This window comes from Hyperoodon ampullatus (assembly GCF_949752795.1).
Source record: "Hyperoodon ampullatus genome assembly, chromosome: 15".
NCBI classification, from domain to species: Eukaryota; Metazoa; Chordata; class Mammalia; order Artiodactyla; family Ziphiidae; genus Hyperoodon; species Hyperoodon ampullatus.
Window position 1 is genome coordinate 38,361,524 of NC_136928.1, and position 16,581 is coordinate 38,378,104.

The 16,581-nt window shown below is 42.5% G+C and overlaps 1 protein-coding gene across 9 annotated transcripts in view; it reads left to right on the top strand.

Moving 5' to 3' along the window:
• BCL11A (BCL11 transcription factor A) overlaps positions 1 to 16,072 on the top strand; it is a gene marked incomplete at both ends in the record, with an annotated part of 96,997 nt that extends 80,925 nt beyond the window's left edge. Inside the window, 4 exons of one of the 9 annotated variants that reach the window (XM_079720486.1) lie at positions 848 to 949; positions 6,210 to 6,352; positions 6,890 to 7,952; positions 15,971 to 16,062. In XM_079720486.1, the coding sequence (XP_079576612.1) occupies positions 848 to 949; positions 6,210 to 6,352; positions 6,890 to 7,952; positions 15,971 to 16,062 (1,400 nt within the window). Of the gene's footprint in view, positions 1 to 847; positions 950 to 6,209; positions 8,231 to 15,970 lie in introns of those variants that run through there. The other 8 variants (XM_079720481.1, XM_079720487.1, XM_079720484.1 and 5 more) reach the window with 8 other exon arrangements.
• Positions 16,073 to 16,581: the final 509 nt, after the last annotated feature.

Consider the following 16,581-nt stretch of genomic DNA (forward strand, 5'->3'; position numbering starts at 1 on the left):
CTAGATTTATGTTTATCAGTGTGAGAAGTCATTTTTCCTCACCGGAGTGCAACCCAGTGCAGTAGAATAGAGAAGGTGGGCCACTTTTTTCAGGGTGCTGCTATTTTTGGAATGCTGCTTCGCTCCTTGTCATTGAACGGTAGGATTCCTTACCCTTAATGTGAGGACTTGGCCAAAGTTATCTTAACCCCAGAAGTCTAATCTTTATTGCCCACTGCTTTGTGTTGTAAGAAGCCATGTCTACATGGGGTACTCCATGGATAGAATTCTCAGTCCTGAGATGCCCAAGGTTTCCCTATCATTGAAGGTGCTGTCATAAAAACAGAATGGGAAGAGTGGGACAGGAAAGGCAGAGTGGGACTCTGTTCCAGAAGAAAAGGTTCACAAATCTACTCATTTCCTGTTACCGTATTGTTTTTTGCTTGAGCTTGTCTATAAGTAAAGTAGATGTATGCATGTAAACCAGCCTTGCAGATAAATCCCCCCATTTTACCAGGCTGCCAATCATATTACCAATTTTCCCCTTGCTATTTACACATCTCTTATTATAAGACAATAATCAGACAATAACAAACAAACAAATGAACCAAAGAACCCCACCCCGCTGCCCCATACCGAAAACAAACTCCCTTCCCTTTTGTCAAAAAAGACCAAAATTAAAACCAAAACAGAACTGTGGGAAAGAACTCACCACTGTTCTTTTGATACAGGCCTTGGGCCTGTTAACTATCTGCAAGGCTGTTGTAATGATGTTAATCTATTTTAATGGAATTGAAATGTGATATCCTGTGGTTTAAGATGCACATTGTTTATAGCTTTAGTGCTTGATTTTGGGTTTCTTTCACAGATAAACTTCTGCACTGGAGGGGCCTCTCCTCCCCTCGTTCTACACACGGAGCTCTAATCCCCACGCCCGGGATGAGTGCAGAATATGCCCCGCAGGGTATTTGTAAGTTGAGCATTATTTCTTCTACAAACGTCCATGTGTGTAGAGATGAGAGTTTCTGGAAATTACCCTTCCTTTTTAAGTACTGAAAGGAGTTATTTCCAAAATACATTGGCATCTGCATATGTATGTTCCATTACTCACTTGGCATCCAGCTCCCCCAATCCATTCAGCCCCAAGTGGCTTTTTTCCCTCCCCTTTTTCTCTCTCTCCTTACTGAAGGCATGGGGCTGAAAGCAGCTCATCCCTGCGGGTCTCCTCCCCAGGGTCTTGTGTGGCTCCATGGCTGGTGACTGCATACATCTGTGTGTTCAGGGCCCATTGTATTGCTGGACATTCACTCCCATGGCCTCATTTAGGACTTTGGATTTACTCCATGGCATATGTCTTTAGCAGAGGCCAGAACTGAAAGGAGTCAGTTCACAGTTACTCTAGAGTTATGCTCACGCATGTTATATATGCATTTACGTGTGTGTTTAAACATGGTATATTTTTATATATGCATCGTACATTATATATGCGCATACATATGTGATTTCTATTTGTTTTTCTCCTAGATTTAGAGAAAAATGCATAGCATTGTTACTAAAATTCAAAGATACCACCCCCCACCCCTGCCATCACTACGACTACCACCATCCAGTTACTTGTTTAAGCCAACTTTCTTATGAAATTTAGATTTATATGTTTATAAAAATGTTTTTGGGAAAAAAATGTTTTTGAAAGGTGTTGTTTTAGAAGGTAATATAGTTTGCTTCTCTCTGTAGGAATAAATGGTATGAGTCATGCACGGCTGAAGAGTCAGATGGGGGGAGGGGGAGGGGGAGGGGTGCCGGGGGATTGATTCCACCCCAAACACAGAAAAGCAGGTTCAAGAAGAAAAGAAGTGTGGCATCTAATTTGTATTTAAGGAAAATATTTTTATTTTTAAAGTAAATGAAAAAAATAACCTTTTGTGGAAAGAAAAAAAGAAAGGGAATGATGTGTCGTGGAGAGGGAATAACAGAGAGCAAGATGCAGGGGTTGGGGCCTTAAAGGTGACTGGTTTTCAGATGGGAGGTCAACTAGACCCAACCTTCTTGTGAATGGTGTCTGCAGGGCAGGGCCTGCACCCTGAGACCAGACTGGAAGCTAGTTGTTTATTTTTATTAACTCCTAGGTAATCCTAGGTAACAAAGAGTTATTGTATGAATTTCACAAGCCCTCAGGTCCTGAGGGCTGGGTGGTGCAGGGGTTAAAAGCACCTCTCCGCCACGCACTGCCCCCCCACCCCCACCCCCACCCCCCCGCACCCACAAGCCTAGCTGGACAGAAGCCTGGGTTAGGTCACCGATTATACAGAGTTTAGGGGTTTGGACTCATGGTTTCAAGTCCCTACATGCTGACTGGGTGGGGAGAACTCGCCTCATTTTGCTGGGGGTGCCTGGGGCCCTTACTTGGCTGTGGGAACAGAGCCACCCTTGGAGGGAAGGGGTAGGAAGAGAGTTCTCTCTCTTCCTCTGGATCCTCCTGAGGGCAGGGAGTTTGATCTAGGGGGTGGGAAACCAGTAGCCTGATAAGCAGCCCCTGTCTTCTCCCTGCTTCCGGCGGTGGGAGGGGGCCTAGTCTGCTGGTGCCCATGCTGGCAGGACCAGTTTAGGAGTGACCAGAACAAGGTATGTGGAAATGGGTTGTAGGGATCCAGAAAGTTCTGAAGCAAAACTGGCCCGCACCGCACTCAGCTGCCTTAACCAGTACCCTTGGCTTTCAGAGCATTTAGCACTGACCTTGTGGCCTCCCTGCTGGGTGGACCATGGGCAAGGACCTTAAAATCACCCCCTCTTGCTTTCTCCTAACCAGGGCCTCCCCTTGGCCTGGGAAAGCCCGGATTCTGGATTCCAGTCTTTCCTCCAGAAGCCCTTGTGGGTGTGTAACGTGTGGTTAGTCATCATTCGTGGTAACTAATCAAGCCTGGTAATAATGAAAACTCACATTCGTGTTGGACCTGATAGATTACAGAGAGCTTTTATATATGTTTGTCATTTGAGCCTCACAATTCTTTAAGGTACTGTTTTTTATGCTCATTTTCCAGATAGGAAACCTAAGACTCAGAGAAACTAAATGACTGTCCCAGAGCTACCAGCTAGTAAATAGTAGAGCCAGGGGTCCTTCATAAGACATCACTCTTCTAAATCCTGACTCTTGACCCTTGGTGACAAACTAGGAATGGTGTTATTCCTTTCCATACAAAAAAATGAAATAAAAGAAAAGCTGTGTAGGTGAGCTAATAGCTGATTTTAACCGTTTTGATGCCTCAAGTTCCCATGCTCGGGGCCAGGTCTCCGTTTATTGCTCTAAATCAAAACAATCCCAGTGAATGCCCAATGAGGCTCTCAAATAGAGAAGTTGATTTTCATCAGAGTAAATGAAGAATATTATTATATTTTACACGTCAATAAATCAATGTAGCCCTAATTTTGCCACACAGGAAATCAATTCTGGTCTTTCTAAACCATCAAAGATGTTATGAACAAAGTAATTTCACAAATTATGGCAAGTAACACATTTATTGATGACTGCAGTTTAGGAATTTAGAATCTGTGAGCACTGTAATATAATATGGTGCACTGGCATGAGCTGAGTGAAATACAGATTATATGGTGAAACTGTAATGCATCATTTGCTATTAGTGGACTGGTAATAATTACCAGTTTCAAAGCAGCTCTTTCCATGTAATCTTTAGTCTCAATCGTAACAGCCCTTCTCATTGACATTATGATTACACTAGCTGCCCTCATGATCTAGAATATCCAGTTGATGGGAATACTAAAATGCGGTAGTGAAAACTGTATGTTGTATGCTCATTATAAGATAAAATGTCATTTTCTCTAACCTGATGTATGAGAGGGAGGGGCGGGTAACAGCACAGTGTTAACATATTGTAGCGTGATCACATAGCTTTGAAAACAAAAGTTTAGGAAGCTCAGTGCAGCAAAATAAAATGGACTTTTCTCATTTAAGCCTTTTTAAAAGGATCCAGATGAGATCCTTGATGTAGTGCTATATAGATTTTGGCATTTACCAGTGGCTGCATTCATGGTGCATGCAAAACCAGCATCGCTAATTATGGGTCCAGTCCTGGGTTTCAATAGAATATTATAAGGTAAAATATGATTTAAAGGCATTTGTAGTGATGAAAGTGTTAACGACTTGCTTCAGCTGACAAATCTCCTCTTTACTTACCCAATTCAGATTGTCAGGCTAAATGTATGATAATAACACAGAGTCCTAGAGAGGCAAAGGAGAAAGCCACAGAGGGTCACGGTAGTTGGAACTAGATAGTTTTTTTCCTGCCTATTTAGGACCCAAGTCATTGTTCAACAACAACAAAAAATTTATGAAAATACTCTCAATGATGCTTTTTATTTCCCTTTGAAGAGAGGAGGCAAACAAAAATAGGCAGATAATGTGATACTAATGTCAGCGGTTTTCTTTCAAAATCTTTCTGCCTTTTTTTTCCCCCCCTCCACATTAGCAAATGTTTGAAACCTAATTTTGGTATCTTATCATCTAATCTTGTTAAAGAGATTTACCCAGGAGTGGGATATATTGAGTGAGATTATAAATGCATTGTAAAGTAAATTACAAGGTCAGGGCACGGAGTCCATTATTCAGACAAGTGCTTGAGTGAGGCTGGCTTGTTTTGGAATATGAGTGTTTGGGGCTCCTGAGAAGATGCTGCCAGCTTTTCTGACTTGCTAAATGGAGGAATCATAATTGATTAATTCCTCATTCCCACTCTTTAACTCCATGGTGAATTTTTTCCTTTTTCAAGAGTTACTGACAAATACTATCTGTGGCCTTAAGGAACTCCTCTTAAAAGGGGGGACTAAAGTGTATTTCTCATTTGTGCTTTATACAGTGTCTTTTTTGGAATTCCTGGGAAGTTACTGATTTTTCTCATCCCAGTCCTTTGGCCACCAGCATCTGAGCCCTTTTTAATGCTGAGTTGACTGGTAAACTGTTAGTTACTCCCTTGTTATATGTGTTTTTTAGTTTAGCTATCACCGAAAAGGAATGATTGGGAAGTCAAGCTGGCCCCTCTTTGCCACAGCGGCATTTCCCACTCTCGGGTTCTTTTCAGCGAGAGAGAAATAATGTGACTTAAGCAGGGCCCCTCTCCAGACGGCTTGGCTACTGGCCAAAGAGTTGACTAGCTGAACTGTATCTTTCTGTTTCTTTCTCAACTGGAGCTGAGGCTCAGCTGAGGGCGCAGGATGTTGTATAATTTGGTTCACGTTGTTAGCCTCTCAAAATAATGAGGAGGAGGCTAGTGTAGCATTTCTCAGCCTGCTACCCTTCATGGTGCTGGCTGCTTTAACTGTTCTTAAACTAGGACGCTGTGTCTGCTTAAGCTGGCACTAGACACTCCACCTAACTTCTCTAGACTCCCGTTTGTTTGAGTGGGGGGACAACTCCTAAAGATTTGATATGGCCTGTTGGTTAGATCTGAATTAAATTTCTCTATTGAGATTTTCTGTAACAGCCCTTGAGATAAAAATGGGAATCCCCGTGGGGTGTTGTGGAACCAGAATTGGGACTAACTGACCCTCACACTGGCTGGGATTGTGAGGATGTTGCTAGTCTCTCTTCCACGTATTATTTCATGAGTACCTTCTCATTTTTAACAATATCAACAATTAGTGTGTTTCAGGCTAAGATTAAAAGCATCTCTAGGGCCATAGAGAATTGTAATGAGTTGACCTTCTCTTTTTTCCTATCTCCATGAAATGATTGCCTATTTAGAAAGTTCACCTGCCACCCAGGGAGATTTAGGAAGCGGGAAAGTTTCCCTTAGGCCAGCCTGTCCAAATCCCTCACTTAACGGACAAGGAAAACAGAGGCACAGAGATGAAATGGCTTGTCCCAAAACACAGCTGGTGAAAGACTGGAAAGTTCAGAAGATGTTTGCTGAATTTCTCTAGAATGTAGGGATCCTCATCCTCAAGCTTGAATCGGTCTAGATCTTTCTACTTTGAAGACTGGATTTAAAATTCTTAGAACTGAGTCAAATGGCAGGAAGACTGATTTGACAAGTTTTTATTGGGCACCAACCTCCAGATGTGCCAGCACCATCTAGGCACAGGGGATAAGGTCAGTGAGGGCTTAGGCCGTGGGGTTGAGGGCTGGGGGCAGGGAAGGCTGGAGGTGGAACATAAATAAGCAATTGCTGATGCCCTCCTTGGTGATTAAACATTGATGTTGGTGTTGTATTATTTTGCAGGTAAAGATGAGCCCAGCAGCTACACATGTACAACTTGCAAACAGCCATTCACCAGTGCATGGTTTCTCTTGCAACACGCACAGAACACTCATGGATTAAGAATCTACTTAGAAAGCGAACACGGAAGTCCCCTGACCCCGCGGGTTGGTATCCCTTCAGGACTAGGTGCAGAATGTCCTTCCCAGCCACCTCTCCATGGGATTCATATTGCAGACAATAACCCCTTTAACCTGCTAAGAATACCAGGATCAGTATCCAGAGAGGCTTCCGGCCTGGCAGAAGGGCGCTTTCCACCCACTCCCCCCCTGTTTAGTCCACCACCGAGACATCACTTGGACCCCCACCGCATAGAGCGCCTGGGGGCGGAAGAGATGGCCCTGGCCACCCATCACCCGAGTGCCTTTGACAGGGTGCTGCGGTTGAATCCAATGGCTATGGAGCCTCCCGCCATGGATTTCTCTAGGAGACTTAGAGAGCTGGCAGGGAACACGTCTAGCCCACCGCTGTCCCCAGGCCGGCCCAGCCCTATGCAAAGGTTACTGCAACCATTCCAGCCAGGTAGCAAGCCGCCCTTCCTGGCGACGCCCCCACTCCCTCCTCTGCAATCCGCCCCTCCTCCCTCCCAGCCCCCGGTCAAGTCCAAGTCATGCGAGTTCTGCGGCAAGACGTTCAAATTTCAGAGCAACCTGGTGGTGCATCGGCGCAGCCACACGGGCGAGAAGCCCTACAAGTGCAACCTGTGCGACCACGCGTGCACACAGGCCAGCAAGCTGAAGCGCCACATGAAGACGCACATGCACAAGTCGTCCCCCATGACGGTCAAGTCCGACGACGGCCTCTCCACCGCCAGCTCCCCGGAACCCGGCACCAGCGACCTGGTGGGCAGCGCCAGCAGCGCGCTCAAGTCCGTGGTGGCCAAGTTCAAGAGCGAGAACGACCCCAACTTGATTCCGGAGAATGGGGACGAGGAGGAAGAGGAGGACGACGAGGAAGAGGAAGAAGAGGAGGAAGAGGAGGAGGAGGAGCTGACGGAGAGCGAGAGGGTGGACTACGGCTTCGGGCTGAGCCTGGAGGCGGCGCGCCACCACGAGAACAGCTCGCGGGGCGCGGTGGTGGGCGTGGGCGACGAGGGCCGTGCCCTGCCCGACGTCATGCAGGGCATGGTGCTGAGCTCCATGCAGCACTTCAGCGAGGCCTTCCACCAGGTCCTGGGCGAGAAGCATAAGCGCGGCCACCTGGCCGAGGCCGAGGGCCACAGGGACACATGCGACGAAGACTCGGTGGCCGGCGAGTCGGACCGCATAGACGATGGCACTGTTAACGGCCGCGGCTGCTCCCCGGGCGAGTCGGCCTCGGGGGGCCTGTCCAAAAAGCTGCTGCTGGGCAGCCCCAGCTCGCTGAGCCCCTTCTCCAAGCGCATCAAGCTCGAGAAGGAGTTCGACCTGCCCCCGGCCGCGATGCCCAACACGGAGAACGTGTACTCGCAGTGGCTCGCCGGCTACGCAGCCTCCAGGCAGCTCAAAGATCCCTTCCTTAGCTTCGGAGACTCCAGACAATCGCCTTTCGCCTCCTCATCGGAGCACTCCTCGGAGAACGGAAGCTTGCGCTTCTCCACGCCGCCCGGGGAGCTGGACGGAGGGATCTCGGGGCGCAGCGGCACGGGAAGTGGAGGGAGCACGCCCCATATTAGTGGTCCGGGCCCGGGCAGGCCCAGCTCAAAAGAGGGCAGACGCAGCGACACTTGTGAGTACTGTGGGAAAGTCTTCAAGAACTGTAGCAATCTCACTGTCCACAGGAGAAGCCACACGGGCGAAAGGCCTTATAAATGCGAGCTGTGCAACTATGCCTGTGCCCAGAGTAGCAAGCTCACCAGGCACATGAAAACGCATGGCCAGGTGGGGAAGGACGTTTACAAATGTGAAATTTGTAAGATGCCTTTTAGCGTGTACAGTACCCTGGAGAAACACATGAAAAAATGGCACAGTGATCGAGTGTTGAATAATGATATAAAAACTGAATAGAGGTATATTAATACCCCTCCCTCACTCCCACCTGCCACCCCCTTTTTTCATCACCCTCCCCTTTCCCCATCGCCCTCCAGCCCCACACCCTGTAGGATTTTTTTCTAGTCCCATGTGATTTAAACATACAAACAAACAAACAGAAGTAACGGAAGCTAAGAATATGAGAGTGCTTGTCACCAGCACACCTGTTTTGTTTTGTTTTTTTTCTTTTTCTTTTTCTTTTTTTCCTTTATGTTCTCACCGTTTGAATGCATGATCTGTATGGGGCAATACTATTGCATTTTACGCAAACTTTGAGCCTTTCTCTTGTGCAATAATTTACATGTTGTGTATGTTTTGTTTTTTTTTTTAAACTTAGACAGCATGTATGGTATGTTATGGCTATTTTAAATTCTCCCCGATTCGTTGCTGAGAAAACATGTTGCTGTTTCCAGTTCCGTTCTGAGAGAAAAAGAGAGAGAGAGAGAAAAAGACCATGCTGCATACATTCTGTAATACATATCATGTACAGTTTTCTTTTATAACATGAGGAGGGAAAACAGTCTTTGGATTAACCCTCTATAGACAGAATAGATGGCACTGAAAGCAAATCTCTACAAGCTAAATGTCTGTCTCTAAAGGGTTAAATATATCAATTGGAGATGAAGGAAAGGCCTTGAATCGACAAATTAACAGAAAAATAAAACAAGTTTATTCTATCATTTGGTTTTAAAATATGAGTGCCTTGGATCTATTAAAACCACATTGATGGTTCTTTCTACTTGTTATAAACTTGTAGCTTAATTCAGCATTGGGTGAGGTAATAAACCTTAGGACCTAGAGTATAATTCTATATTGTATTTCTCACAACAATGGCTACCTAAAAATATGACCCATTATGTCCTAGTTAATCATCATTTTCCCTTTCGTTTAATCTTGTAAGCAAAACTGATTATACCAGTATAAAAGCTATTTTGCTCCTGATGAGAGCTTAAAAGAAATGGGCTCTTTTGCCCAAAGTTTTATTTTTTTTAAATGATGATTAAATTGAATGTGCAACGTGCAAAAGCTCTGGAACATGATTAAATACATTAGTAAGGAATTCATTTAATGAAGATAACTTGTTTTAAATAATGTCTTTTGAAAAAAATTCTGGCACCAGAAGAAATAGATCCAGATCTACTTGGTTGTCAAATGGACAATCAAACGATAAACTTTAAGACCTTGAATAGCATGTTAAAAAGAACAGACTGACAATAAGCTTTGACAGAGGGTAACAGAGGAAAAAAATATGTGATGTATTAGCACAATGTGGTACTATTTGCCATTTTAAACTAGAACAGGTGTATAAGCTAATATTGATACAATGATGATTAACTATGAATTCTTAAGACTTGCGTTTAAATGTGACATTCTTAAAAAAGAAGAGAAAGAATTTTAAGAGTAGCAGTATATATGTCTGTGCTCCCTAAAATTTGTACTTCATTTCTTTTCCATACACTGTGTGCTATTTGTGTTAACATGAAAGAGGATTCATTGTTTTTATTTTATTTTTTTAATTTTTTCTTTTTTATTAAGCTAGCATCTGCCCCAGTTGGTGTTCAAATAGCACTTGACTCTGCCTGTAATATCTGTATCTTTTCTCTAATCAGAGATACAGAGGTTGAGTATAAAATAAACCTGCTCAGATAGGACAATTAAGTGCACTGTACAATTTTCCCAGTTTACAGGTCTATACTTAAGGGAAAAGTTGCAAGAATGCTGAAAAAAATAATTTGAACACAATCTCATTGATGAGCATTTAAAAAAAAAACTTTAAAAAAAACTTTGCCCGCCATTTACTTGACTAATGAGCTTACTTACTCGGACTCAACATTGCAAGCGCTGTGAATGGAAAACAGAATACACTTAACATAGAAATGAATGATTGCTTTCGCTTCTACAGTGCAAGGATTTTTTTGTACAAAACTTTTTTAAATATAAATGTTAAGAAAAAAAGAATTTTTTTAAAAAACACTTCATTATGTTTAGGGGGGAACTGCATTTTAGGGTTCCATTGTCTTGGTGGTGTTACAAGACTTGTTATCCATTTAAAAATGGTAGTGGAAATTCTATGCCTTGGATACACACCGCTCTTCAGGTTGTAAAAAAAAAAAAACATACATTGGGGAAAGGTTTAAGATTATATAGTACTTAAATATAGGAAAATGCACACTCATGTTGATTCCTATGCTAAAACACATTTATGGTCTTTTTTCTGTATTTCTAGAATGGTATTTGAATTAAATGTTCATCTAGTGTTAGGCACTATAGTATTTATATTGAAGCTTGTATTTTTAACTGTTGCTTGTTCTCTTAAAAGGTATCAATGTACCTTTTTTGGTAGTGGAAAAAAAAAAGACAGGCTGCCACAGTATATTTTTTTAATTTGGCAGGATAATATAGTGCAAATTATTTGTATGCTTCAAAAAAAAAAAAGAGAGAAACAAAAAGTGTGACATTGTACAGATGAGAAGCCATATAATGGCGGTTTGGGGGAGCCTGCTAGAATGTCACACGGATGGCTGTCATAGGGGTTGTACATATCCTTTTTTGTTCCTTTTTCCTGCTGCCATGCTGTATGCAGTACTGCAAGCTAATAACGTTGGTTTGTTATGTAGTGTGCTTTTTGTCCCTTTCCTTCTATCACCCTACATTCCAGCATCTTACCTTCATATGCAGTAAAAGAAAGAAAGAAAAAAAAAAAAGGAAAAAAAAAAAAAACCAATGTTTTGCAGTTTTTTTCATTGCCAAAAACTAAATGGTGCTTTATATTTAGATTGGAAAGAATTTCATATGCAAAGCATATTAAAGAGAAAGCCCGCTTTAGTCAATACTTTTTTGTAAATGGCAATGCAGAATATTTTGTTATTGGCCTTTTCTATTCCTGTAATGAAAGCTGTTTGTCGTAACTTGAAATTTTATCTTTTACTATGGGAGTCACTATTTATTATTGCTTATGTGCCCTGTTCAAAACAGAGGCACTTAATTTGATCTTTTATTTTTCTTTGTTTTTATTTTTTTTTTATTTGGATGACCAAAGGTCATTACAACCTGGCTTTTTATTGTATTTGTTTCTGGTCTTTGTTAAGTTCTATTGGAAAAACCACTGTCTGTGTTTTTTTGGCAGTTGTCTGCATTAACCTGTTCATACACCCATTTTGTCCCTTTATTGAAAAAAATAAAAAAATTAAAGTACACAATGTAAGCTTCTTGTGTCCTCATTTGACACACTCTGTAAATTACTTTCAAGAAAATAACAGGTTTTAAGAGAAGGCCAGTCAGTCTTTTTCAAGATTATTTCTATGGGCATTTTGATGCGTGTATTATACCCTAAAGGAACATAAAATACTTACTATATTAAAATAGACATATCTCAAGCCATGGAAATAGTTTAGGCTTTATAATTCTAGAATAATTTTCAAGAAATGGAAAGTGTTTTCAGTATGACGTTAAAAACTTCCCCTCCATCTCTTAGCAGTAATCCATTCAGATATAAATGAAAAACTTCCTGATAATGGCATCTTAAACCTTTATTCCCTTTGGATTTTTTTGGTGTTCTTGTTGTCTAAAAGTTCTTTTCTATTCTCCCATCATGCCCTATCTTAGAACATAATGTAAAAAAGTTTTGTTTTTTTTTAATCAGCTCTTTTGTTTCCACATAAGAGTCTTTCCTCATACCAAAAATAATCCCACCCCTCAAATCTAAAACTCCAGAAACAAAAGCATCAGGTGAAAGAGAGAGGGGGGAAAAAAAGAAAGCAAGCAAGCAGCAACTAGGAGTTTAGCCAGCTTTGGCCAAATCTGTGGAATCAGCCACTACTTTCCTGAGATATATGGTGGTTTGCTTTGTGATTCTGAGATCCTAGGGACCCTAATTGGGACAGATGTTGTAGCTGTTTTTATAGGGTCTTCCTGGTTGATAGCAAATGAGGGTGGGAATACCCTTCAATTATCTTTCGGCCAACCAACAGATTTATAAAATGAAGTAATGTCTTTGAAAAGCAAGTTAGGTCTGTTTTAAAAACCCCTCCTTAGAAATTTGTGTTGTCAGTTTTACAAATACTGCATGTTGCAGCATCTATTTGCTTTATTAAAACACATACCTCTGTGACACTGTCTCCCTGTTCCCAGTGTAGATGAATGGATACGACATTGTTCTTCTTTTTGTAAAAAACAAAACAAAAACCGTTCTGTTGTCTTGTGGTAGCATTTCTGTTGCTCAGTTCTTATGCCCTGGTGCCTTGTGAGGTGGCCTTTTCACAGAATGCCTTTTATCTGAGGCAAGAATTGTTTTATCTTTCTAAAATATAGAGAAAGTAAGTGTATTTTTTAAAAGTCTGTTTGGGTGGGAAGCAGAGAGTGGAGGCAGAGAGGAATCCGGTAAGAGATGATTTGGGAGAGCATAAATGGTACAGGAGCCGGGATGGAATGAGGGGCTACTTGCAGAACTTGATAATTGGCAGTGAAGTGAGGGGTGATATATGTGTTTTAGATGAGTTTGACTTCACAAGGGAATCCAGAATGCTGTTCAAGACAGATAGAAATATTCTTCAAGTGCCATGCCAGTTTCAGACATGGTGACTTCTGCTCCACCATATTAAATGTCCATAAAACCGCTGTGTATTCCTATTACTCTTTTATTAGGAGCTATGAGTACAGCTGTGCAGGTTTTATATACAGTATTCATTTAAATTTCTCAGTATATGATGCTCTTAGTGTAATTAGGTTTTGCATCCTGACAGACAGAATTACTGGTGGATACTGTATGCTCTTGTATGCTCAAATTTCTTAAATGGGGAATGAGGAGGGGGCAAGCGTCTGGTGATAAATCACAGATTATGTTTGATTTACATGGTCCCAAAGTTAAATAAATTTATTGGGAGACAGGTTCTTCAGGGTTCTCAGTCTCCTGACTTATTGAAGCCCTCTTATAAAATATTATTTCTGAAGCTGCATGAACAAGAGAAGCCTGAAAACCTAGGCAACAAGAATATAACTTATAAATGACATCTTGTATCTGGAACCCTAAAATTAAAAATCTTAATATAAAATAACAAAAAACATTTCCAACAGAAGGATGAATTCATGATAAAGCTTTAAAACGAGGAACTACTAAGGACATGAACACATTTCAAAATTCTCAACTTAAGTTTATGTGACACCCCTGACGTGTTGAATGCAATGTTCTCTACATACTTGAACTCCTAAAGCTTAACGTGTTCCTTCTTATGTTCATTTTGAGAACAATTTAATAAACAGGAATACAGTAGATACTATTTCTCACAGATTTTAACCCAGACACTCTCCAGTACATGTACTACCTTCATCCTGAAACCAATAACTCTCCTCTCTCTGCTTAGGACCTTCAAAAAGATTGAGACGAACGTATTTTAAAGGTTGCTAAGAAGTGAGGTGAACGCTTGGGTCTTCATTTGTACCAGCAATGGCAGGAAGTGTGAAGTAGCTGAGTTTTTCCCAGGGCATTCTGTGATAGAACTGTTTATTTAAATACCATTTTTGTATATGCAATAAGTTCATACTGTATATATTCATAATGCTTGAAGTGAGGACTTGAAAGGAAGTGGCGGCGGGGGCTAGATATCATTTCATTTGGAGAAATAAGGAAATGAGCTGGTTTATTCACAGACACTAAAAATTTGTTAAAAGGTACTGGGATATTTCAGGCCTTCCTGGAAAGGAGTTGAGAAGCCTCAGGCCCCATTCTGTCCTGCTTCAAACACTTTACTCTCAGAGAGTGAGGGAGGAAATAACAGTGTTTTCGTTTTTTTAAACCCCTCCCCGGCTCCATACACACAAACATGATTTCTTATGACTGTGTTGTAGTCGTGTGTTCTTCATTATGATTCTGTTACTCCATTGTCCCTGGGCCTGGTGTGTTCAAGAATGTACACATCCTATACTCTCTTTTTTCAGACTACTTCCCATTTAAAAAAAAAAAAAAATTGTGGGACTTTTGCTGGCATGAGGATGGGATTGGCAGTGTTCTTTAAACCTGCTTGGAAAAACGTTTTATAAAAGGCTGTTAACTTTTAAAAGGCATTAGCCACTTAGCAAATTTTCCTAAGTGTCTCCTAAGGCCCTGCAGCTTTCCCAATTAACAATAAATGGACCCATTTTTAGAGACATGGACATCAGAACACATAGATGGAGCTGGGATTATGTACATTTATTCCAAGGTTGCTTTAACTACAAATTGTAGACATGGGTCGGTGGGTCTGTTCTTTTGCTTGCTGTCATCTTGTTATCCCATTAGCCCGCTGTTTCATTTAGTAAAACACATGGCCAGTGAATCAGCCTTGAAGGGGATGGGCCTATTTCTCTCTCTCTCTCTATTTCCCAGTGTCATTCCTGATCATGGGATGTGATCAATTCCTCCCTTTCACATGGGAAAAGAGACCAATACAGTTCACGTGGGTCCATTGTACTCAAGAACCTAAACTTGGCTGAAGGCAACTCAATGGTTGATCCAAATACTGTTTTCCCTTTCTGTAAAGTGATAAAGGGAGCATTTATCAGGTCTTTATGAGATGGCAGAAAAGGCAAATTAAGCCTTTTCCCCAAAGTCTATCCTTTAAAGCAGGACCCCCAAACCCATAGGGGGGCTGTGCTTTTAAATAACAGTGGATGTGGTACATGCCCATGCTAGCTATACTTTGTCTGTTAGGATTTTAAATATTGGTAGCAGGTCTGACAAAGGGGTTTGATGGGGGGTATCAGCGAAAGGGGCCTCAACGACAGTGACTTAGGGCTGGGCTGGGAATGGAATTCCCAAGAGCCCACCTGGACACAGCAGGCCCCTCAGCCCAGGTCTCCACTGCTGGGGGGCGGGGGGCGATTCGAGAAAGCAGCTGAGCTCCAGACCCTGGGCCTCCTGCGGCGCCAAGTCAGGGGAGAGGAGGCCCCAGGCCCCTGCTTCGGGTCGCCATGGCAACGAGGCCTGGAATGCCACAGTCGTAGCCCTCTTCCTCGGCACATCCGGACTCCCAGTTCTGCTGCTTCGAGTCAATGTACAAAGCAAGGGAGGAACCCTGGAGGAAAATAACCACTCCCTTCTTCCCTTCACCACTGCCTTGTCCCCTTACAAAAAAGAAAAAAAAGGAAAGAAAACTGCATGTTTGAAAGAAACTACAGGCAGTTTTTGGTGCCATTTGGGAGCAACTATTTTGAGTTCTGGTTTCCTCTTCAGAGATTTGTTCGCCTCTTGTAAATCGTTGGCTGCTTTGACGTTGAACTTGATGACATTTCATGTTTTCGTTGTGCTGCTTTTACATCAATTTTGATTTTTTTGTTTCTTTATAATTTTATTATTATTTTAAGGAAATGTCCCCCTCCCTCCTCCTTCCCCTGTTCTCCTCAACCAAAGGACTGTTTCCTACTCAGTTTTCTCAGTCATAAGGGAAAGTGTTTCCTTCCAGGTGTGTCCCCAGCTTATTAGGACTGTCCTGTGATCGGGGAGGGGGTCTGGGTCCTTTGGGGGAAGGCGGGGAGGGAGGCACGGGGAAGGCACTCAGAGGTCAGAGATTTGGGGGAGGTGGGGGAGATTGAGTTTGAAGTCATGTTTAAGATGCCGGTGGCTCAACCTGTGCTTGATTTAAGTTATAATTTTAAAAAGCTAGTTAGAGAACAGAAAATGACTGGGCCAAGTCACACCTGTACTTTTTTTTTCCCCCTCCTCTGTCTCCAACCTCTTTCTAGGTTCTTCACACACCCCCGTTCGGCGTAGTACCCAGAGAGCTCAAGATGTGTGGCAGTTTTCGGATGGAAGCTCGAGAGCCCTTAAGTTCTGAGAAAATTTGAACCCCCAGGGGCGGGGTGGACGCGTGCCGCCCAGCCAACATCTGCGTGGTCTGTCATCCTGCTAGTTTGTGATGTTTTCTGACAGTAGCCTCCAAGAAGCCGTTGTGCGAAGACAGAGTCCTGCAGTGTCCTTCCTGCCCGGGCCTGCAGTGCCATTTTATTTATATTTTTTAATAAAAAGTAAAAACAAAAAAACAGACCCACATTGGAACAGTGAATCAGTCCCATATTGAGGGCCCATGGACCATCGCTGTCCTGAGTGCCGTCCTGGCCCTTCTGAGACCAGCCAACCTAATTCCCCGTATTGTGGAAATGAGCATGAGTCCCCCAGACCCCTTGTTTCTATACATCCTATGTTGTCTTTTAAAAAGTGTGCTTAACATTGACACAATAAATGTTGGAGCTTTAGGTGGTGTTTGCTTGTTCTTTAATTATTAATGCTTATAAGACAATGCAGCCGCTTAAGACTGTATTTCTGTACCCGTTTTTGCAGACACCCATCGGGTGGG